Source organism: Bos indicus, chromosome 1, assembly GCF_029378745.1.
Source record: "Bos indicus isolate NIAB-ARS_2022 breed Sahiwal x Tharparkar chromosome 1, NIAB-ARS_B.indTharparkar_mat_pri_1.0, whole genome shotgun sequence".
NCBI classification, from domain to species: Eukaryota; Metazoa; Chordata; class Mammalia; order Artiodactyla; family Bovidae; genus Bos; species Bos indicus.
Genome location: NC_091760.1, coordinates 83,483,882 through 83,508,220, shown reverse-complemented (window position 1 = coordinate 83,508,220; position 24,339 = coordinate 83,483,882). Strand labels below are relative to the sequence as shown.

The window sequence follows — 24,339 nt, the reverse complement described above, 5'->3', positions numbered from 1 at the left end:
GGCTCCGTCTCAGCTTCTCCCTCCCCCAGGTGGAGCATGACCCCGCAGACAGTGAACGCCTACTACCTTCCAACCAAGAATGAAATCGTCTTCCCTGCTGGCATCCTGCAGGCCCCCTTCTACACTTGCAACCACCCCAAGTGTGTCTGAGGCAGGAGGGACTGGGTGCTGGGGCCTGGGCCTGCGGGTGAGCTGGGAGCAGGGCTGGAGGTGAGATCGAGGTGTCCCTCCACCACGCCCTCACTCAACATTCCTCACCTCCCAGGGCCCTGAACTTCGGTGGCATCGGTGTGGTGATGGGCCACGAGTTGACACATGCCTTTGATGACCAAGGTAGAGGTCCACGCAATTGTGTCCTCCAGCCTAGAATTGCTCATGGCTCCTGTAAAACCTTGAGATGTTGGGAGCAGGCCCCATGGACCCTAGCTGGGATGGGGGGTGTGCAGGGGGAGGGGTCTGTGGATGAGAGGCGATGGGGGCACTGGTGCCCCCAAGGGTTGAGTTCTGGTCTCAGTAGGATGTAAGGGTTCGTTTTCCTCAGGGCGCGAGTATGACAAGGAAGGGAATCTGCGGCCGTGGTGGCAGAATGAGTCGTTGGCAGCCTTCCGGAACCACACGGCCTGCATAGAGGAGCAGTACAGCCAGTACCAGGTCAACGGGGAGAAGCTCAACGGGCGCCAGACACTGGGGGAGAACATTGCCGACAATGGGGGGCTTAAGGCTGCCTACAACGTGAGTGGCCCTCTGAGGGCTAAGGCTCACCTCTTCTGGGGGTGGGGGCAGGGCAGGCCCCAACACGCTTGCCACCCGTGTTCCCAACCCCAGGCTTACAAAGCATGGCTAAGAAAGCATGGGGAGGAGCAGCAGCTGCCAGCTGTGGGACTCACCAACCACCAGCTCTTCTTTGTGGGATTTGCCCAGGTACTGTCCTTCTGGGAGGCCAGGGGTCTGCCCTTCTCCCACTACCTCCCAGGCATGTCATTAGAAGTCTGGGGCATGCAGGAAAAGGGATTGGGAAATGGGGCTGAAGTGGGAGTGTGGAAAGTGGTCTGGGAGGGCCTCATGGCCAGCCTCCTGTGGGGCCCACAAAAGCACGTGAGGAGGCCGGAGGAGGGAGTTTTCAGGAGGCTTTTGCAGATCTCAAAGGGCAGGGGGTAGGGAGCAGGATTGATCTTCATGATGCTCCTGTGAGGTGGCTGTGGAGGAGGAAGCTCGGGGACAGAGTGGCTCGTCCAGGGGTACCCAGGAAGACAGTAAGTGGCAGACTCAGCAAGGTCTCCAGGTACTTTGCACTATGGCAGGCAGTCTCCGGGGCTGGACTTCTTCCCCTCAGACATGTCCATCCTGGGCAGCCCTGTGTCCAGGCAGCTTTGAAAGGCCTTCGAGGAATTTCAGAGGGCAGGCGCCTTCTCCTCCCTTGGTGTTGATAGCAAGGCCTTGGGGCTGAGATGCTGGCTAAGCCCTCTTCTGCGTCCCGAGGCCTCCTGAGCCAAGGGGCTGGGGTGGTGGTGCCATGTGTCCCTGGGATGGCTCTGCTGCAGCTGGGGCAGGGGCCTCGCCCACACTAGACACTCTGTGTCCCCGTGTCTGTCCTGGCCTGCAGGTGTGGTGCTCGGTCCGCACACCCGAGAGCTCTCACGAGGGGCTGGTGACCGACCCCCACAGCCCTGCCCGCTTCCGCGTGCTGGGCACTCTCTCCAACTCCCGTGACTTCCTGCGGCACTTCGGCTGCCCTGTCGGCTCCCCCATGAACTCAGGGCAGCTTTGTGAGGTGTGGTAGACCTGGGTTGGGAGAGAAATGGCCAGCTCGGTTGCCGGAGCCTGGGGTATCTTGCCCAGCCAGGCTCTCTGCTCTGGGGTTGATGGAAGGCACATGCCAGCTGGGCTGTGTCCTGCCCCTCCACACCATAGGTGTGACATGAGTCCTAGTCCCTCCTCGGCCTCCACATCGTGCCTCTGCTTTGGGGGTGCCCCTGCCTCCAGCAGAGTCCCCACCATTCACTGTGATGTTCTTTGCCACCCTGCCTGGAGGAGGCCTGGGCAGGGGCCACCAGCTCCCACAAGAAGGGGTCCACCTCTTTAGGTCCCCAGCTCAGTGGGTTTGGTGGCCACAGGGCCTCTTGTGCCTGCTGACCACGCAGGGCCCGACAGATGTGCCTCCCACACATCTCCCCAAGGCTTACTCACTGCTCCCTTGGGCATAGACAGAGCTCCTTTCAGCCCTGCCCCCAGTGGCGACCTTTATTCCATGTTCCTCATGCCACTGCTCCTAATACTGCTGCCAGCCCTCTCTGACGGACCCCCTGTGCTGAGCTCTTAGTGGAAGTCCAACAGCCTTTACAAACCTTCCTGTTGCCTCCCAGGGTCCCTGGGCTCAGCGGGGATGTGTGTACATGTCAGGGATGCTAGGCCCTGCATCTTGGGGTTACAAGTCTTAGGGGGTGACTGATTCTCCCTGGACCAAGCAGGAAAGCAGATAGAGTAGGAAGAGTGAAGGATAGAGTCTATTTTTACAGGAAAGGGTGAGGGGAGGGAGTGGTCTTGGCCCTGGAGGACCCTGTGCCAATAAATAGACACGCATCAGTCAGTCTGTCTCTTCCTTCAGTCCTGTTTTCATTTACTCATTCCACCAGTATTTATTGAATACCTGCTGTATGCCAGGTGCTCTTCTAGGCACTCATTTATTCACTCACCAGATACAGGGGACTGAAAATTGAAACCCCAGAGAGACAAAAAGGTAGGATGAGGAGTGGCACAAAGTTGAGCCTGGCGAGTGGAGCATGTTCTCTGCTCACTGGTGGCCATGTCCCATCCCTGGCTGACCTATAGCTGGAAGGGTCTGCCGTGGCCCCCATGGATGCATGTAGCTAGGCCTGACACTGAGTCTGGGTAACAACTTGGCCAGGGTCGGCTTGGAAGGTGGGTGGCCCTTACCCTGCAGTGGAAGGCAGCCTTGGCCAAGGTAGCACTTCACTCCCTGCAGCTCGGAGCACTAGCCTCTGCTTGTGATGAGAAGACATGCGTTTCTCCACGTCCTCAAAGGCTTAGCGTTCCTGAGAGCCCCTCATCCCACCTACACATACTCATCAAGCCCTACCAGGTGCCAGGCACAGAGCCCACAGGTTTGGTGACCACAGAGCCTGCCACCCTCCAGAACAAGTGAGGGAAATGGAGTGTGCATGGAATACCTCTGTATTCCAGGCACTTCTGCTAGGAGACTCATTACTTTCTTCATTCATTCATTTATAAATTTATAGATTTATAAGTATTGGGTTGACCAAAAAAGTTTGTTTGGATTTTTTGTGACATCTTACAGAAAAACTCAAATGAACTTTTTGGTCAACCCAATATATTGATTACCAATAATGTGCCAGCACTGGTGATGCCAAGATGAAGATGATTCCTTCCCTCAGGTGACTCTTCTGTTGGTACTTTCACCTTCATGAACTCATCTGATCCTCACAGCAACATATGCTATATGTGCTCCAGTTTCCATTTTATAGATCTAACCATAATCACTTCACTGCAGTCAGAGACCTGGATTGAAATTGAAGCTCTGACAGCTATATGAGCTTCAGCCTGTCCCCTAACCTCTAAGAGTCTGTTTATCTGTAAAATGAGAACCAGAGTAAAACAGTGGAAAGGGCCCAATCTTAATTCTCTTTATAATGTAGTGTCCCCTAAAGTTTAAGTACAGGTGGGTTTATTAAATTAGGAAGGGTAAGAGTGAAGTTTTGTTAATGATTGATGGGTTCCTGGTCACGTGTCCTGCATGCTGTATCCTGTCCCAACATCAGACTGTCCCCATAAAGAGCTGTCTCTATCAAGTGACTTGGATATATGGCTGCCCGCCAAGGGAAGGAAATCGCTGGCTCCTTGGGGAAAGTGGGCTTGGGAACTCTTAATATCAAGGGAAAGCATGGCTTGAGTCTCTGCTCTGAGAACACAACTCTAGGAGGGGCGGCAGAGTGTACTGGAAAGAGGAGGGCTGTCACATCTGGAAGCCTGGTTCTGGCTCCAGCTCTGCCACCTGCAACTGTGACGCCAGGCACGGTTTATCCCCTCTTCAGATCTCAGTAACCTTGGCAGTCTGTAAAATAAGTGGGTTGGATGAGATGATCTCAGAGGCCTAGATCAGCTTTAATGTTTCAATAAGTGGCTTCATGGGCTTAGCAAGTTCTAGAACCCAAAGAAAAGAACTGGCTTATGAAGTTTGGATGTTGCACAGAGAATGGGATTTATAATGTCAGTGTCATGATGGAGGAGAGAGGCTTGGTATCATAAAGCCTTGCCCTTCTCTTGACACTTGATTTCAAAGCCCAGCTTAGAATACTGACCAGCTGGCCACTGTGGCATTAAAACTCCATATTTGCAAAAGGTCAACATGTCAAATAATGATAATAAGCAGAAGCCCTGATTTACCAAGTCTCTTTTTTGCTTCAGTCTGTACTAAACACTTTAAAAATATCACCTTGTTAAATTCCCACAGCTTACAAGGAGGTTCTATCATTGTCTCTATCTTACAAGTAGAGAAACTAAAGGAAAAAATTATATAACTTCCAATGTCAGCTAAGACACACTGCATTAAAGTCAAATTTAGAATTCAGATGCTCTTAATCACCACCAGTTAGTCCTCTAAGTCATGACAGAGTTGAGACTCAAGCATATATATCTCTTCTAGGCAATTTCATCGTGCTTCCAAGTGAGGCTGTTACCAGCAGGTACATTTCCATGGCACCCAGCTCACTCAGGCCAGATACATATGACAGCCAGGTAGCTACAGGAAACCTAAGCACATGTTGAAAGTAAGTGAGGCAGCACTGTTTGTTGAGCACTCTGCAGGTGCTTGGTTCCAGAGGCAAGGCTAGGTGAACATCAAATGACAGATGTAACCTTCACCCTTAGTGGCCTGCCAAGCTGACAAATACCCATCTGTAATATGCTTTGGTGTGTTAAAGCAGAAGGAGGAATAAAGGATGGTGCTCCTCAGTGGGTACATGACAGCAGTTATTAGTTAAGGTGCTGGGCCATACCCTACACTGTCCCATGAAAGTTGGACTAATTCCGATGCACAGTACAGTAACATGCCAGACAACATAATTTCATACCTGGAGGTACTCTGGGAATGTCACGTTGGAAGACAGTCGCCCATTAAATAAGCACAGTGTCAGTAGACCTATCCCGACTCACAAGTGGAGACTCCTGAGTTTCTCAGTGCTGAGCTCTGGGCTCCAAAGAGACTCCTCCTAGTGGGCCATTATCATATACAAAGATGACCTGAAGATGAATGCAAAGCCATTCGGTCACTCACTTATTTAACAAATACTTGTCAAGGCCTACCACAAGCCAGGTATTAGACTGGGTGCTAGGGGTACAAAGATGAATAAGACATAGTTCCTGTTCTTCTAAGAGCTCAGAGTGGAGTGAGGGAGAGGTAGGTACCAAGCAACATAGGAACACAGGGAAGAAACTGAAAACCTGAAAGAACAGGAAAGGCTTCTTACACAGGTGATACTGAGCTGGAGTACAAAGGATGGGAAAATTTGCTAGCGAAAAACAGTAATGAGCAGGGGACTTCCCTGGTGGTCCAGTGGCTAAGAATCTTCATTCCAATGCAGGGGACACAGGTTCAACCTGTGGTCGGGGAACTAAGATCCCACATGCCGCAAGGCAACTAAGCCTGCATGCCACAACGAAGCCCCAGCGCAGCTGAAAGTAAATAACTGAATACATTTTTAAAATAAAAAATGGTGACGGGTATTCCATATAGAAGGAACAGCAAAGTGAAAAGGCTGATCCAGCTCAAAGGGGCAGAGCATGTTCAGAAATAGTAAAATGTTTAGGCTGATCAGAAGGAGGGAGGCGAAAGGGGCACAATAAAGAGGTTGTAACAGAAGGAAGTTGTAACAGTCATTATGAAAAAGAGGGGATTGTAACAACTCCTTTCAGTTCTAGGGATTAATGGTAGGAAGGGCCACAATGCAATCTGACTTTGAAAAATATCACACAAAGAAAGTAGCAGCTCAGTGGAAACAGTGCAATGGTGTGTCCTGTCTGGAGCATTTCTAGTGTTACAGAAATGATGCTTTGGGTTGCATGATTTTCAGAGCCTCCATAAGAGGTGTAGTTCTACAGCTCAGGCCATAAGTTTGGGGGAAGCATGGCTGGTCAATGGGTGCAATTTGAAGGAAGGTGGTGAGAAGGGAAAGGTGATGGGCCTTGATTGGAGAGCAATTTGGTCACAAGGCTGGGAGTCTGGCCAAATGGTAGGAAGGAGTGCTTCTGAGAGAGCAATTTGACTGAAATGAAGCTTGAGGCAGGTCATCAACGTATCATCAAGCCTTGAGAATAATTGCAGGACATTTGCATTTGGCCAGAGAGGTTTGGGGCTTGAGTGCTTGGAGGTATGGAGCAAGGGGCAGCCCTGCAAATCTGAGGAAGCTGGAAAATGATACTGTTTTTTCTCCAGTTGCCAAGCAACTAGCCAGACACTTTATATACTCTTATTTTATTCTCATAAAAACTTATGAGGGAGATACTTAATTACTCACATTTCATACAAGAAACCAAACAGAGAGATTAGGAAGCTTGCCCAAATATCACAGCTGGTGAAGGGCAGAATTTGGTGTTTGTTCTTTTTTTTAAACTCACAATATACTTTATTCAATGACCTAAGTCATTGGCTTATTTCCATGTTAGTACATGTTTTTGTGAAAGGCTGTATGTTCTTCCATTATATAGATGCACCATAATTAATGCACTAGTTCCCTATTGTTTTCCATTTTTTGCTTCTGACTGGGTCTTTTTTTTTTTTTAACTTTTTGTTTTATATTGGAATATAGCCGGTGAACAATGTTGAGATAGTTTCAGGTGGATAGCAAAGGGACTCAGCCATATATGGTTTTATTATTTTTAAAAAATATTTATTTTTTTAGGCCATGCCACATGGCATGTGGGAGTCTACTTTCCTAGCCAGGGATCAAACCCACACCCCCTGCATTTGAAGCATGGAGTCTTAACCACTGAACCACCAAAGAAGTCCAGAATTTGGTTTTAAATACCAGGTCTGTCCTCTCTAAAGCTTATGTTCTGCTACTCATCCTCAAATTTTTAATTTTGAAACATTTTAAACAGAAAAAACAGTTGAAATAAAGTACAACAAACATTCCTATACTCTTCATCTGGAGTCACCAGCTGTTAACAGCCTGTGCTTTATGCCACAACATCACCCCATCTCCTCTAAGGTAATGGTGGGGATATGATTGGTATAAAAGACAAAATTTGAGATCTGACAGAAGGAAGTCATGGAAATAGGAAAGATTTAGGAGAAATATCTCTATAGTGACTGAAGAAAGCATGTGTTTTGACACGGACATCTTGAAGCCACAGAATAGGCAGAATAGCTGTGTGTGTGTGTGTCTGTATCTGTGTCTCAGTTGCTCAGTCATGTCTGACTTTTTGCGGGCCCCATAGATTGTAGCCTGTCAATATTTCTGCCCATGGGATTTTCCAGGCAAGAATACTGGAGTGGGTTGCCATTTCCTATTCCAGGAGATTTTCCCAAACCCAGGGATGAAACCCATGTCTCTTGCATATCCTGTACTGGGAGTCAGATTCTTTACCACTATGTACCACCCAATTTCTGTCAGCACACTAGGGCTGGGGCAGTCACTGGTGATGGAAATGAAAGGTCATCCCCAGAATTCAAACACTGAGTGGAAAAGAACAACAGCTTTTAAAATGGGCATCACGCCTTTACATCAACATCTATACAAATATTTAGCCAACATTCATTCAGTGCTAACTGTGCTGAGCAGGTGTTTTTTTTTTTTTTTTTAAACAAACACTTTCCGTTTTTTTTTAATGACTCAGAATCCATAAAATAGACTCCAGGCCAAATGGTGAGTGTTCCCACAAGATGAAGGGGAGCAGAGTTACTACTTCTTTTCTCACCTTCCAGATACATACACAGAGGCCTAAGAGAAGAACTTTTGAGATTTGCCTGAAACACTCAAGAATTTGGGAGATTGAAAGACCGAGTTTCAGTCTGATTCTATTACTTACTACGATTTTCTCTGTAAAATGGGCACAATCCTACCAAATTCAAAAAGTTGTGAGAACAATATGTATCATTTGAAATAAGACCTGACATAAACTATGTTGGTCATATCCCTCCTAAGTCATAACAGGGAGAGGAAGACCAAAAGACAGATGGAGGACAAAGACCTTATCTTCTTCCGTTTTTAGCTCCAGAACTTCGCCTTAGGGCGTAGGACTGGATGTATTTTTTTCTATTTCATCTGGCTCAGCAGGTGGATTTAAGGTGGTAACCACATCCTCACAGTAATATCACAGCACTCTTCTTCAACGGGTGGTGATGGTGATGGTGATTTAGTCGCTAAGTCGTGTCCGACTCTTCCGACCCCATGGGTAGCCCGCCAGGCTCCTCTGTCCATGGGATTTTCCAGGCAGTAATACTGGAGTGAGTTGCCATTTCCTTCTTCAACGGGAGAGGAATGTTATTAGGTGAATATGCCACGGGGCTAGATTTATTACACAAACTTCACAAAGACTGCAATCAACAGTCCAGTACTTCAAGAATCTCGTCCATTTGTCCCAACACGCAGCTAACTGGGGTGTCTCCGTGGGTACTACTCACACTGCGGCCTTGGCTCACAGCCAGTTCAACTCCTACTGCACCGAGCGCCCCCGAATCCCAAACAGCGTTCGGGAAACTCCAGGTCCGAGCCTCTGGGACTCCTATAGCGCATGGGAAGCTGGGAATTGTAGTTTTCTCGTTGCTCTGATAGCGAAGTCAGCGGTTGCTCAGATAGCGAAGTCAGCGGATGGGGACTCCCAGGCCGCGAGGGTGGGTGGGTCGCCGCGGCGTTTCCGGTCGCAGGCGGGCTTTGGAGAGGGAGGTGCCGTGGACGATGCACGCAAAGACACCTGGGAAACGGGGCGGTGCGCGCGCAGCGGGCCAGCACTGGCGGTGGAGATGGAGGAGGGTGGCAGAGACAAGGCACCGCTGCAGCCCCAGCAGCCCCCAGCGACGTCTCCCGGCAGCGGGGACGAGAAGCCGAGCGGCAAGGAGCGGCGGGATGCCGGGGACAAGGACAAAGAGCAGGAGCTGGTGAGGCGCGGCCCCGGGAGCTGGCGGAGGAGGCGGCCATGGGCTGAGTCACGGCGGTCCCGCAGGCCTCGGACTCGACTCCCAACGGCCCCGCCGGCTCCAGGAGAGGGCAGATAGGGCTATCCTCGGGGCTCCCGGCACCCCGCCTCTCTGCCCCCTCTCCCATCCTCCGTTCCGCGCTGTCACCTCCGCCGCCCCTACCAGCCCTCACCACCTTCCTCACCGCCTTCTCGTGAGGTGGGCTCGGGCTGGTAATTGTCACCCCCTTTTTTCAGAACGGCTTTCAAGCAGAGCCTGGCCCAGAAGTCAGGCTGCCTTCCATCAGGTCTTCTCACTCCCACTCTCCTTGTCCACCTGGTTCCCCCTAAGGAGGCAGGCTCACTCTCCTCCTGCCCCAGGGTGATTGGGAGGAGGATGTGTTTGAGATTCCTTCTCTTGATGGGCTTCTTCCTCCAACTCTCCAGTCTGAGGAGGACAAACAACTTCAGGATGAACTGGAGATGCTCGTGGAACGATTGGGGGTGAGTCACAGTGTTAACAAGAGCCGGTGCATATACGAATCTTTCTCACTTGTTTTATTCCAGTTTGGGCAGCAACTCTTATATGAGGTATAGAGAAGGATGGAGTGTATTTTAGAGTCATGTTGCGTATTCTAGAGTCATGTTGCAATCATGTTGTGAGGGAGGGGAGTAAAAAGAGATGAAACATTTTTGTGGCTTCGTTTAATGGGAGAAACGGTTCTTGAACTCTTAACTGGGGACACTTGTTTTTGTGCCAGGCAGTGTGTGTGTGTTTGCGCGCGCGCGCGCGCGCGCACGTGCCGGGAGCTGGACAATCCAGATAGATGAGACACAGTTACTTTCCTAGGGGAGTTGTTAAACACTTCTGTATTATGACTTAAGGGATGAGATTTCTTTTATCTGAGCCTTGATATCTCCTGGTCAGGAGAAGGACACTTCCCTGTACCGACCAGCCCTGGAGGAACTGCGGAGGCAGATTCGTTCTTCTACAACTTCCATGACTTCAGTACCCAAACCTCTCAAATTTCTGCGTCCGCACTATGGCAAACTGAAGGAGATCTATGAGAACATGGCCCCTGGGGAGAATAAGGTAAAACTATTCCAGAAGCTGGTGGAGGCCTAGTTTGGGAATTCCTTTTCATCTAGACCATGGGGTTTATGGTGAATCTCAGGAAGCCTAGTGGACCTGAGATCCTGAGCAAGTTCAACAGAACTCATCATAATCAAAACACTCACGTAAGAGTGAGTTGATAGGAAGATTGTTTTCAGAAAGGATAATTTTTTATTCAGAAAAGATAATAGTTTCTGTTATTTATGTTGGACCTTGAGATTTTATTATCATGATTTTTATCAATTTACTTTTAACCTTAATTTTTTTCTATTCTTTACATCCCGTGCACCTATTCTATTTGTTTTATCTCTAGAGTATTATCCCCAACTCAGTAACTTTTCTGCCTGTTGGTACAACCCTAATCCAAGAAATGTTCAGTTCTCACCTGAACTACTGCAGCAGCCTCCCAACTGACTGACTCTCTTTCTTTTTTCTGTGACCTCCTACACAGTTTGTCTTTCATAGAGCAGCCATAGTGATCTTTAGAGTGTGAGTCTTTTCTGCTTAAAACTTTTAAATAGTTTACTATTGCAGTTGGAATAAAATTTAGAGTCTCCATCTTTCTCTGCTCTCCCCTGGCTAGCACCCTCCAGTCATGTTGGTTCAAAAGGGAGATTGCAGCAGGCTTAGGTAATATAAAATGTTTTAAGCTTTTAACATTAGATTGGTAATATAATTAACATTTACTTTGGGGGATAGTGACAGTGATCTTGATTCCATAATGTAACATTCCCCTTACCCTGAATTTGACTTCAAAGCACTGATTTCTTTGTAGCGTTTTGCTGCTGACATCATCTCTGTTTTGGCCATGACCATGAGCGGGGAGCGTGAGTGCCTCAAATATCGTCTTGTGGGCTCCCAGGAGGAATTGGCATCATGGGGTCATGAATACGTCAGGTAAGACCTTTTCTTCTTGGGAAGCTAAAGGGGTTCTGAGTTATAGTCCTGAGGTCTGTCTTAGAGTACCAGTGTATCGAGTTTCCCAGATAGTGAATTCTTTGACCCACAGGGAAGTGCTTCCGGAGAAGGTCTGTTTCTCTAATGGTCTGGGCCTGTCCATAGGCATCTCGCAGGAGAAGTGGCTAAGGAGTGGCAGGAGCTGGATGATGCAGAGAAGACACAGCGGGAGCCACTGCTGACCCTGGTAAAGGAGATTGTCCCCTACAACATGGCCCACAATGCAGAGCATGAGGCCTGCGACCTGCTCATGGAAATTGAACAGGTGGATATGCTGGAGAAAGACATTGATGAGAATGCCTATGCAAAGGTCTGCCTCTATCTCACCAGGTAAGTGAGCAAGGTAGGGAAGGGTGGCAGGCCTACCCTCTCCAGTATTTCTTTCTCAGTTGTGACTCCTTTATTTTCCAAGAGTGTCTGCTTCAAAAATAGCAATCAAGCTGTAGTTAATTTGTTAATGTCTGTGAACTTCTTGAAGACAAGAGACATCATGTCTCCTTAGTAGTCCCAATAACTAGTGTAATGTTTAGTGTATAATAGGCATTCAATACTTTGGCTACCTGATGCGAAGAGCTGACTCATTTGAAAAGACCCTGATGCTGGGAAAGATTGAAGGTGGGAGGAGAAGGGGAGAACAGAGGATGAGATGGTTGGATGGCATCGCCAACTCAATGGACACAGGTTTGAGTAAACTCTGGGAGTTGGTGATGGACAGGGAGGCTTGGCTTGCTGCAGTCCATAGGGCCTCAAAGAGTCAGACATGACTGAGCGACTAAACTGAGCTCATAGTAGGCATCCAGTATCGGGTAAGTGAATTAAACAGGGTAAATGAATATCTGATTCCTTTATTATTTTTACTTTGGTAGTTGTGTGAATTACGTGCCCGAGCCTGAAAACTCTGCCCTACTGCGTTGTGCCCTGGGTGTGTTCCGGAAGTTCAGTCGCTTCCCTGAAGCTCTGAGATTGGCACTGATGCTCAATGACATGGAGCTGGTAGAAGATATTTTCACCTCCTGCAAAGACGTGTATGTAAGGGAAAAAGTGGGCGAAGTGATAAGCTGATGGATGGGACATGTGCATGAGGCAGGACATGTAGTTTCTGGTTAGGGCTTGAAGGGCTATTCTAGTCGATGGGGGCTGAGCAGATGTGGCGGCTGTCTCCCACAGGGTTGTACAGAAACAAATGGCATTCATGCTGGGCCGGCATGGGGTGTTTTTGGAGCTGAGTGAAGATGTGGAGGAGTATGAAGACCTGACAGAGATCATGTCCAACGTGCAGCTCAACAGCAACTTCTTGGCTTTAGCCCGAGAGGTGAGATTCTTTGTCCTTACCCATCAAGGTTTTTTGGTTTTGATTCCACCTGGCATTTTACCTCCCTGATGCTTCTGACTAGACTCTCCTTGGTTAGAATTGCCATTCAGTGGGATAACAGAAGGGATGGCTAAGGGAGGACTTGGGGAGCAGTTGTGACCCTCTGACTTCTCTTCAGCTGGACATCATGGAGCCCAAGGTGCCTGATGACATCTATAAAACCCACCTAGAGAACAACAGTGAGTGGACATCTCCATGTGTGTGGGGATTGGAGGATTGTTAACTGTGCTTCTTGTATTGAGTGTTGGCTTGGCCCAATATGCTTGTCCTATAGAGCTCAGAATTCCCACATGCTTTTTCCCTACGTCACTGTTGGGGGCCACAGATAGAGGATTCCAAGGGGCCAGCTCAGAATCACCTGTCATGCTATGTTCCTTTCTTGTTCTACTCTAAACCTTCATTTTTTTCCCCTCCTTTGCAGGGTTTGGGGGCAGTGGCTCTCAGGTGGACTCTGCCCGTATGAACCTGGCCTCCTCTTTTGTGAACGGCTTTGTGAATGCGGCCTTTGGTCAAGACAAGCTGCTGACAGATGATGGCAACAAATGGCTTTATAAGAACAAGGACCATGGTATAATTCTGTTCCTCTTCTGTGTAATTTTGTTCAGTCTTTTTGTCCTTCTAGGTGCATGTGTTATAAGGGATTCCCGAGGCAGTTCTTTATAACAGTTTTTCAAGGGTAGAGCCTAAAAGACTGATTGGTTTTTCCTTGGTATAGGAATGTTGAGTGCAGCTGCATCCCTTGGCATGATTCTGCTGTGGGATGTGGATGGTGGCCTTACCCAGATTGACAAGTACCTGTACTCTTCTGAGGACTATATCAAGGTTGGTCTGGGCACAACCCACTAATGCAGACATCCCCCTCCCATGTGCTAGGGCCCCCTCAGGGCCTCCTTTTCACTGGTAGGTCTGCCCGGTTTTTGACTCCAGTTAAGGCAGATGCTATAATGAGGCCCATGTGGCATCCTTTGTGGTGAGGAAGGTAGAGTAGCCCAGGTGAAGAATCTGTTTGCATTTTGTAGTCAGGAGCCCTCCTGGCCTGTGGCATTGTGAACTCTGGTGTCCGGAACGAGTGTGACCCTGCCCTGGCACTGCTCTCAGACTATGTCCTCCACAACAGCAACACCATGAGACTTGGTTCCATCTTTGGGTAAGGCTTCTTGCTTCTCCTTTTGATAGTACTCAACCTGTAAGCTCTGTGAAAACAGAACCGGGCCCTTCCACTTTTGTATAGCCAAAGACTACCACTGTGCTTATTTGGCTCTTGGTGACTGTTGAAATGACCAGTCCTCATTTTGTTTCTTCCTTGTCTTATCCTCGGGTATGTGTTGGGGACTGTCTCTCTTTGGCTTTTGTAGGCTTGGCTTGGCCTATGCTGGCTCCAATCGTGAAGATGTTCTCACCTTGCTGCTACCTGTGATGGGAGATTCCAAGTCCAGTATGGAGGTGAATAGAGGTTGTTGATCATTTAGGGGAGATAGGAAAGGTATTCTGAGTCCTTCCAGTCTCTTGTAAATAGTGGGGAAAAGAGTGTGTGTATTGTGGGGCGGTGGGGGAGGGGAGAGAGCGGGGATGTGTATCATTTCAGTGAAATTGCTTGGAATTGGGTTTCTAAGCCTCAGGGGACATTGAGGCTAAAGAGTTAATATTTTAGTATTGAGTTCCAGCCCTTGGGATCCATGAGGAAGTATCAGACTAGAGTGGGGAGGGACTTTACCCAGCTTGGGGTGGGTATGCTGTTTTAGTCATTAGCCAACCTTAAATTTTCTTACTTGTGTAGAATCATTTTCAATTCAGTTCAGTTCAGTTCAGTCGCTCAGTTGTGTCCGACTCTTCGCGACCCCATGAATCGCAGCACGCCAGGCCTCCCTGTCCATCACCAACTCCCGGAGTTCACTCAGACTCATGTCCATCGAGTCAGTGATGCCATCCAGCCATCTCATCCTCTGTCGTCCCCTTCTCCTCCTGCCCCCAATCCCTCCCAGCATCAGAGTCTTTTCCAATGAGTCAACTCTTTGCATGAGGTGGCCAAAGTACTGGAGTTTCAGCCTTAGCATCATTCCTTCCAAAGAAATCCCAGGACTGATCTCCTTTAGGATGGACTGGTTTGCTCTCCTTGCAGTCCAAGGGACTCTCAAGAGTCTTCTCCAAAACCACAGTTCAAAAGCATCAATTCTTCAGCGTTCAGCTTTCTTCACAGTCCCAACTCTCACATCCGTACATGACCACTGGAAAAACCATAGCCTTGACTAGACGGACGTTTGTTGGCAAAGTAATGTCTTTGCTTTTCAATATGCTATCTAGGTTGGTCATAACTTTTTTCCAAGAAGTAAGCCTCTTTAGTGATGGATAAATAAAGTGTGGTGGCTAAAAGCATAAGTTTTAGTCAGACCTCAGTTCAAATCCTGCCACCTCTGCTTACAGGTAGTGTGAACTTGGACTTGTGACTCAATCTCCTTAGGCATCCTTTTTCTTGTCAATACAAGGAACAACAGCAGAACCTGTTTCATGGGGTTTTTGTGAAGATTAAATGTTAATAGTATGCAAAGCAGTTGATGTAGTGGCTGCTTGATGCTCTCGTCATTTTGGCCTGTCATCAGAAGGGGGTTGTTACCTAATGTGGTTTCAGTGGACTCCAGGAGTTGGCTCTCTTGAATCAAGATAGGTGAACAACTATTTTAACAACTTAATATTTGATAACTTAATAGTTTAATAGCTTGATATTTAGTAATGCTAAGTATTGATTTTCCCATTTCTAGGTGGCAGGTGTGACAGCTCTGGCCTGTGGAATGATAGCAGTGGGCTCCTGCAATGGCGATGTCACTTCCACTATCCTTCAGACCATCATGGAGAAGTCAGAGACTGAGCTCAAGGATACTTACGCCCGTTGGCTTCCTCTTGGACTGGGCCTCAACCATCTGGGTGAGAGAATGTCTCTCTCTTTGGGCAAAAGACTGGTATTAACTGGATACAACAGGGAGAGTTTATGAGTCAGGCTGTGCTGGAAGAGAGTATCTGTCCTCTGACCCCTTGAACCTCTCCTTTAGGGAAGGGAGAGGCCATCGAGGCCATCCTGGCCGCTCTGGAGGTTGTGTCTGAGCCATTCCGCAGTTTCGCCAACACACTTGTGGATGTGTGTGCCTATGCAGGTCTGTGTGTTTGTTCCTCCTCAGGGACATGTCACTTCTTTCTTGGGCCTCCTTTCTTAGTCATCCTGAATTGCCTTAGATTCTTTAGCTTGTGTTCCTAGAGGAAGCTTTTCCTTGGTGGCTTCTCATCTCTTCCCTTTCTTTGCCTGACCACCCTGCCCCAGGCTCTGGGAATGTACTGAAGGTGCAGCAGCTACTCCACATTTGCAGTGAGCACTTTGACTCCAAGGAAAAAGAGGAAGACAAAGACAAGAAGGAAAAGAAGGACAAGGACAAGAAGGAAGCCCCTGCTGACATGGGAGCACATCAGGTTCTGTGGGCAGCTGAGCACATTCCAGGGAGGCTCTGGGAAAAGATAATATGGATTTGGGTTTGTTTTAGAGCCTCTCTGGGCATTGCTGAGTGTTGAAATAGCACGAGACAAGGTTCCTGCATGAGGGGTCAGGGTGTGCCCCACAGGACAGCTTTTTCTTCTTAGATGGCTTGAGTCCGGGGTGAGTTTTCTGTTCCATGAGCTTACTGGGCTTTCTGGCTCTTCTTTTGCAGGGAGTGGCTGTATTGGGGATCGCCCTTATTGCTATGGGGGAGGAGATTGGTGCAGAGATGGCACTACGAACCTTTGGCCACCTGGTGAGCATCACACGAAGATTGAAATGTATTGGTTTTGATGCCTAGAATTCCCCCAGGAGATTTCCCTGATGGGTTTTCTCAGTCGGGAAATGGTCTTTCTGCTGCACCCTTGCTACAAAACTTAAGGCCCCATCTACCCATCTGTCTGTTCTTGTAACTGAGCTTGTTCTTTCTGCTTTCTATGACACCTTGTTATTTTATCACCAGCTGAGATACGGGGAGCCTACACTCCGAAGGGCTGTGCCTTTAGCACTGGCCTTAATCTCTGTTTCAAATCCACGACTCAACATCCTGGATACCCTAAGCAAATTCTCTCATGATGCTGACCCAGAAGTGTCCTATAACTCCATCTTTGCCATGGGCATGGTGGGCAGTGGTAAGTATTGGTCAGAAAGAAATCTTAGGCATCTTGGGGGAAGGGTTGAACCCCTTTCTTCAAGCCTCTGTAACACTTAATATTTCCAGGTACCAATAATGCCCGTCTGGCTGCGATGCTTCGCCAGTTAGCCCAGTATCATGCCAAGGACCCCAACAACCTCTTCATGGTGCGCTTGGCACAGGTAAAGAATAGATCTGTTCTCCTTAGAGTGCGCGTGCCAGGGGAAGTGTCTGTGTGATGGAAGGGAGACATGATGCTGTGTGAAGGGAAACCTTAAATCTGGCCTGGAAAGGAGAATGTGAATGAGTTGTGAGATTTGTGTGGCCGAGTTAGGTGATTTCTCCTTAGACGTGACTTCCCCACCTCCACTTCTCTCTGTATTTTTTTTTCTCCCAGGGCCTGACACATTTAGGGAAAGGCACACTCACCCTCTGCCCCTACCACAGTGACCGGCAGCTTATGAGTCAAGTGGCTGTGGCTGGGCTGCTCACCGTGCTTGTCTCTTTCCTGGATGTCCGCAACAGTGAGTTCCTGTCAGGAGTCTTCCCTGGTGGCACAGAGTGCCCTCTTTGCACCCCTAACCAGGGCCTCTTTGGTAATTTAGGAACAAGACCCAAGTTAACTGTGTACTCCTCTGGGTTTCTGAGGTTCTTTGGGCCTCATGAGACTTCAATCTCTCACACTTTTGATCTTAACCAAAGAGATTTCTTTTGAAGATGAACCGAGCCCATTTTCTGCCCTGAGGGGAAAAGTGATTATCGAGTCTGTGGGCTTTAGGCAGAGTCAGGTGGTGGCATCTCCAGTTTGTAGTAGGGTGTCTGTGGGGAGAGCTGTGGGTTCAGCTGTACAGCTGAGGGGTTAAAGAGTCAGGGTTGGAGTGGGGTCCCAAGATTTAGGCCTGCTCTGCTGCCTTTAACTGTATTTGTCCTGTGTGCTTCCCTCAGTCATCCTAGGCAAGTCGCACTATGTATTATATGGACTGGTGGCTGCCATGCAGCCCCGAATGCTGGTCACATTCGATGAGGAGCTGCGGCCATTGCCAGTGTCTGTCCGTGTGGGCCAGGTGAGGGGCTGAGCAGAGGGGAGGGCCCAGGCTGTACTCCAGAGCCTGTAGAATGCATATATGCCATTTCTCTGAAACTGGGATGGGCACTGGGTTGCTGTTGCACTCCTATCAAGAGTCCTTCATCTCAATTTTCTCACCCTACAGGCAGTGGATGTGGTGGGCCAGGCCGGCAAGCCTAAGACCATCACAGGGTTCCAGACACACACAACCCCAGTGTTGTTGGCTCACGGGGAGCGGGCAGAATTGGCCACTGAGGAGTTTCTTCCCGTCACCCCTATTCTAGAAGGTTTTGTTATCCTTCGGAAGAACCCCAACTATGACCTCTAAGTGGCCACCAGAGGCTCTGAGCTGCAGCTGATATGTCAGCAGGTCATGATTCCTGCTGCCAGGGGTGGACACTGCTCCAGACCTTTAGGGGAATCCAGACCTTCTTTTGTTACTGAGTGCGATAACTTTGTTGAATAAAGACCTTTATCCCCAGGTCCCTCTGTGTCTATTTTCTGGGATATTGTGGCTGGAGGCCACACTGGGGTGGAGAGTGGATATGAGAGAGTATTGTTTGTAGCAGCTCTGAGCCTGGGCTAGCAGAAAGGCTGCTGTGAATGGAAAAAGCCAAGCCCCTTTTCCTTCTCCCTTCTTTCTTAATCATCTTAAAAAGTGGTTAATCTTTAAGGGGCATGAACTTTGAAAAGCTTATAAACATCATGAATCTCCTTTTAGGAGAGGTATGTATACCAATTTTTATGCAAACTCTTACAAATAACTTTCCAAGGGGCTTGTAGATCCCAAGCATCCCCCCTATTCCCACCTGCCAATGCGCACCCACCTCAAGCCCGGCTTTGGACTAAGGATCTCTGCTCTTATGAGGCAGCAAAGTTAGCTCCACTCTTCCTAACTTGACTTCTGTGCTGCTGAATGAAATGGACATCTTTACCTCCTATAACCCTCTTGTCCTTTTGGGGAGGCTGCTAGTTGAGGGATTTGATCATGTTAACATTTACCTCTAGGCTGTTCTTGCAAAAATGGTGCAAGAAAGCTTGACCCTGACCTTCCTCTTTAGTAGAGCAATGGGAAAGAAATGGCCTCCTTCCTGGAATGTAATCACTCATGATCTGTAGTGCTCCTTCCTGGTGGGGCTGGTATGAGTATAGCTACAATACCAATAGGGGCCTGGACCCCTATGGATGCAGTGGAGGAGAACAGATGGCCCTGTCAGATAATTGCTACCATTTATCCAACACTTGAACTGTGGTTTTACCCTCTGAATAGTAATCAGCACTTAATAGGTCATCAACAAATGGCCTAGTAAAACAACAACAAAAAGAGTACGTACTCTATTTATATTTCTAGTGACAGCAGATCAATGGTTATCTATAGATGGGAGTGGAGAGAAAGATGATTCTGAAGGAAGAAAACTTTTGAGAGCGATGGAATTGGTCAGTATCTTGATTGTAGTAGTGGTGGTGATCATATATCTGTCAAAATTAATCAAATTGTACTTATTTTTCTGGCCACCCAGCTTGTGGGATCTTTGTTCCCTGACCAGGGATTGAACCCAGGCCCTCAGCAGTGACAGCGCAGAGTCCTAACCACTATACCACCAGGGAATTAATTCCTTGTATATTTTAAATATGTGCAGTTTGTAACAAAGTTTTCAAACATGAAAAAAAAATAGTGATTGTAAAATGAAAACATAAAAGGTAATTCTCTTTCCAAGTCAGTGATTGTACTTTAAGAAATTTTCATAATGGCTCTTAACCTTTCACATTTAATGTCATTCAGCAATAAATAAATGGAGACATTATGCTTTAGACTTTCTAGTTTGTGGGTATATAAATAGAGAAAAACAAATCCTATCCTCACAAAGCTTACAAGAAGAAGAAAACAATTGTGTTATGTTGCGATCAACTCTATACTGGAGTCTAAGCAAATACTCTGGGATCACTGAAATAGGGCCTAAGTGCCTGAATAGGTGAGGGAAAATTTTTCTTTTTTTGATGTGGACCATTTTTAAAGTTTTTCATTATTTTGCTAGGGGGCTGCTTTGTTGTGTATGGGCTTTCTCTTTTTGCAGAGAGTCGGGGTTACTCTTCCTTGTGGTGCTTGGACTTCTCATTGCCATGGCTTCTCTTGTTGCTTAGTGGGGCTCTGGAGTGTTTGGGCTTCAATGGTTGTGGCTCTCAGGCTTTAGAGCACACGCTCAGTCGATGTGGTGCACACGCTTAGTTGCCCCGAGGCATGTGGAATCTTCCCAGACCAGGGATTGAACCCTGCATTGACAGGCAGATTCTTAACCACTGGGCCACCAGGCCAGTACATTTAAGTCTTTACTGAGTTTGTTACAATATTGTTTCTATGTTTGTGTTTTGGTTTTTTGGCCTCAAGGCATGTGGGATCTTAGTTCCCTGACCAGGGATTGAACCCCCTGCACTTTGCAATGGAAGGCAAAGTCTTAACTACTAGACTGCCAGGGAAGTCCTGAGGGGAGATTTTTGAGAAAACATTCTTGAAGAAAGATAAGTTTATCCAGAGGAAAAGAGGGCAGGATACAGCTAAAGGAGTAGCAAAAGCAAGAAGGCAGACAAGCTACTTGCTTTCAGAAACCATGGATAGTTTGATTCGGCCAAGTGTTACATAGAGTTAGGGGAAACTGTGCTAGGAGCTAGAGACACAGGCTTAGATCAGGTTTAGAAGAGCTTTGTTAAGAAATTGACAGTGTCTCTCTATGGGCACCAATGAATGACAACAGGAAAGGGACATTCTCAGCTAGCTATCTCGGTGAGAAAGCTCACCATGGAGGCCTAGAGACCAAGTAAGTGAAATGAACTGAATTAGGGCAGTAGAAATGGGGAGGGCGGAAGAATTTTTAAATACAAAAACAACAGGACTTGATTCTGATTCAAACACCAATAGGACCTGATGTCTGATGAGATGTAACACAGACAGGAAGGAATGTAAGATGAAATCCAAATTTCCTGCCTGGGCACTAATCACTGAGAAAGAATACATGCGCAAGACACATTTGGGGGCAAAAGGCGGACACTATTCAAGTAGGGAGAGATGACACATTTCTATCTAGACATACATAATTTAAGATGCCTGTACGGTGATCAGGCAGGCTACAGTCCATGGGGTCTCAGAGAGTCAGATACAACTGGCTAAGCACACAGCAATGTTTTAGGTAGTACCTTGTTCTGATGGGAGTTTAAGATTTAAAAAAAAAAATCTTAAAAGTATTGAACTTGTTACAATATTGCTTCTGTTTTACGTTTAGGTTTTTTTTAAATACTGTGTTTTTTGGATGTTTGTATGAAGAATACTGAGAAGGGATCTATCATTTTTGACTTTTTAAATACTTTTTAAATTAAGTTTATTTTTAAGGATAATTGCTTTACAGTATTGTGTTGATTTCTACCAAAAATCATGTTTCGTTTTTTTGGCTGTGAGGTACGGGGGAATCTTAGCTCCCCAACCAGGAAAGAACCCACACCCCTTGCACCGGAAGGTGAAATCTTAACCACTGGACCACCAGGGAAGTCCCCTTGACTGGAGTTTCAGAGTGATTTCTGAGCTAAGAAGGAATTGCCATGTAAGCAGTAATTGATTTTTATTTATTAGTTTTCGTAGAAAGAGAAATGAGAAGAGCAGAGAAGGGAGGCAACCATATACCATAACGTACAGAACTCCAAGAATGTAACAGAGAACAGCTATATGTGCATTTTCATTCTCCTTATGGTTCTTCCTGTGTGTCTATTTTTGCTCTTCTCTCTTTGGAGCTTAAGTTACTCTGATACAGTTCAGTTCAGTTCAGTCGCTTAGTAGTCTCTGACTCTTTGCCCATGAACTGCAGCACGCCAGGCCTCTCTGTCCATCACCAACTCCCGGAGTTTACTCAAACTCATGTCCATCAAGTCGGTGATGCCATCCAGCCATCTCATCCTCTGTCGTCCCCTTGTCCTCCTGCCCCCAACCCCTCCCAGCATCAGGGTCTTTTCCAGTGAGTCAACTCTTCGCATGAGGTGGCCAAAGTATTGGAGTTTCAGCTTTAGCATCAGTCCTTCCAATGAACACCCAGGACTGATCTCCTTTAGGATGGACTGATTGGATATCCTTGCAGTCCAAGGGACTCTCAAGAGTCTTCTCCAACACCACAGTTCAAAAGCATCAATTCTTCGGTGCTCAGCCTTCCTCACAGTCCAACTCTCAATCCATATATGACCACTGGAAAAACCATAGCCTTGACTAGACAGACCTTTGTTGGCAAAGTAATGTCTCTGCTTTTGAATATGCTATCTAGGTTGGTCATAACTTTCCTTCCAAGGAGTAAGTGTCTTTTAATTTCACGGCTGCAGTCACCATCTGTAGTGATTTTGGAGCCCCCAAAAATAAAGTCTGACACTGTTTCCCCATCTATTTGCCATGAAGTGATGGGACCAGATGCCATAATCTTCGTTTTCTGAATGTTGAGCTTTAAGCCAACTTTTACACTATCCACTTTCACTCTCATCAAGAGGCTTTTGAGTTCCTCTTCACTTTCTGCCATAAGGGTGGTGTCATCTGCATATCTGAGGTTATTGATATTTCTCCCGGTAATCTTGATTCCAGCTTGTGCTTCTTCCAGCCCAGCGTTTCTCATGATGTACTCTGCATATAAGTTAAATAAGCAGGGTGACAATATATAGCCCTGACATACTCCTTTTCCTATTTGGAACCAGTCTGTTGTTCCATGTCCAGTTCTAACTATTGCTTCCTGACCTGCATATAGGTTTCTCAAGAGGCAGGTCAGGTGGTCTGGTATTCCCATCTCTTTCAGAATTTTCCACAGTTTATTGTGATCCACACAGTCAAGGGCTTTGGCATAGTCAAAGCAGAAATAGATATTTTTCTGGAACTCTCTTGCTTTCTCAATGATCCAGCAGATGTTGGCAATTTGATCTCTGGTTCCTCTGCCTTTTCTAAAACCAGCTTGAACATTTGGAAATACATAGTTCACATATTGCTGAAGCCTGGCTTGGAGAATTTTGAGCATTACTTTACTAGCGTGTGAGATGAGTGCAATTGTGTGGTAGTTTGAGCATTCTTTGGCATTGCCTTTCTTTGGGATTGGAATGAAAACTGACCTTTTCCAGTCCTGTGGCCATTGCTGAGTTTTCCAAATTTGCTGGCATATTGAGTGCAGCGCTTTCACAGCATCATGTTTCAGGATTTGAAATAGCTCAACTGGAATTCCATCACCTCCACTAGCTTTGTTTGTAGTGATGCTTTCTAAGGCCCACTTGACTTCACATTCCAGGATGTCTGGCTCTAGGTCAGTGATCACACCATTGTGATTATCTGGGTCGTGAACATCTTTTTTGTACAGTTCTTTGTATTTTTGCCACCTCTTCTTAATATCTTCTGCTTCTGTTAGGTCCATACCATTTCTGTCCTTTATCGAGCCCATCTTTGCATGAAATGTTCCCTTGGTATCTCTAATTTTCTTGAAGAGATCTCTAGTCTTTCCCATTCTATTGTTTTCCTCTATTTCTTTGCATTGATCACTGAGGAAGGCTTTCTTATCTCTTCTTGCTATTCTTTGGAACTCTACATTCAGATGTTTATATCTTTTCTTTTCTCTTTTGCTTTTCTCTTCTCTTCTTTTCACAGCTAGTTGTAAGGCCTCTTGAGACAGCCGTTTTGCTTTTTTGCATTTCTTTTCCAATGGGGATAATAATACAATGTATAGTAATACATTTTGTAGGATATTGTGAGGATTAAGTGAAATCACAAAGGTCATCATTGGTGCAACATGTTTTCTGAGATTATATGTGTTTGAATACAAAGAGTGGGGTGGGAAGGAGAGAGAGAAAATAGCTTTTGCTACATACCTAGGCACAGTTTTAAGCACTTTCACAAGAACTAACTTTTTTAAACCTCACAATCCAATAGGGTGAAAGCCGGGTGGGTAAAAGCTCAGAATTGAGCCAGACTGCATAGTTTCAAATACTCCCATTTTACAAGTATTAAGTAGGTAAGTAGTAGGTACATCACTAGGAGAGTAAGTAGAGAAATTTGGATTAAAATCCAGGCTGACTCTAAGTAGCTTTGGCTTTAGTATGTCCCTTCAGGCAGTTCAAAATTTTTTGGCTGCCAGGGAGAGGTCTTGGATTTACTTATCCCATCACTATTTGAACTTTCCATGACTGATCTTAGTCCCTCCCTGGGAGTGGCTGATCTTTATAAAAGACAAATCTAACTCTCTACTTAGAATATTTCAATTCTTTTAGCGTAACACCCAGTTTAATAGTTCTATATCTAATTTACATTATTTTCAAAGGCTGCCTAATTTGTATTTTTTTCCGTTTTTGTCCATGGTTTACTTCGGCGGGACCGAGTCTTTAATGTCAGTATTCTCAACCTTCAGCCAGCACTTCGCCTCGCACTCAGTATGCACTCAATAAATGCTTGCTCAAAGTATGAATGAACCAAAGAACCGCGGAACACATACGCGGAGCCGGGTCGGCCTGGGAGTTCCAAAGTTCGGGA

General features: G+C 46.8%; 2 protein-coding genes across 7 annotated transcripts in view; both read left to right on the top strand.

The window, feature by feature from the left end:
* The window catches only part of ECE2 (endothelin converting enzyme 2), a 32,565-nt gene extending 29,978 nt beyond the window's left edge, over positions 1–2,587 (top strand). For all 6 annotated transcript variants that reach the window (XM_019958709.2, XM_070790864.1, XM_070790853.1 and 3 more), the window contains 5 exons: positions 30–140; positions 266–333; positions 542–732; positions 826–921; positions 1,604–2,587. In XM_019958709.2, coding sequence (XP_019814268.2) covers positions 30–140; positions 266–333; positions 542–732; positions 826–921; positions 1,604–1,780 — 643 coding nt within the window. In that variant the 3' untranslated portion in view covers positions 1,781–2,587. The remainder of the gene's footprint in view (positions 1–29; positions 141–265; positions 334–541; positions 733–825; positions 922–1,603) is intronic.
* A 6,368-nt stretch (positions 2,588–8,955) lies between these two features.
* Positions 8,956–18,296, top strand: PSMD2 (proteasome 26S subunit ubiquitin receptor, non-ATPase 2). The gene is made up of 21 exons (XM_019958669.2): positions 8,956–9,133; positions 9,598–9,654; positions 10,079–10,243; positions 11,040–11,161; positions 11,327–11,551; positions 12,088–12,246; positions 12,389–12,533; positions 12,712–12,772; positions 13,015–13,161; positions 13,309–13,415; positions 13,613–13,740; positions 13,949–14,036; positions 15,350–15,512; positions 15,638–15,739; positions 15,904–16,049; positions 16,286–16,369; positions 16,577–16,745; positions 16,835–16,929; positions 17,145–17,271; positions 17,693–17,811; positions 17,959–18,296. Exons 1-21 carry the CDS (start codon positions 8,999–9,001, stop codon positions 18,139–18,141), a joined length of 2,727 nt encoding a protein of 908 aa, XP_019814228.1. The 5' UTR covers positions 8,956–8,998; the 3' UTR covers positions 18,142–18,296.
* The last annotated feature ends 6,043 nt before the right edge of the window (positions 18,297–24,339 follow it).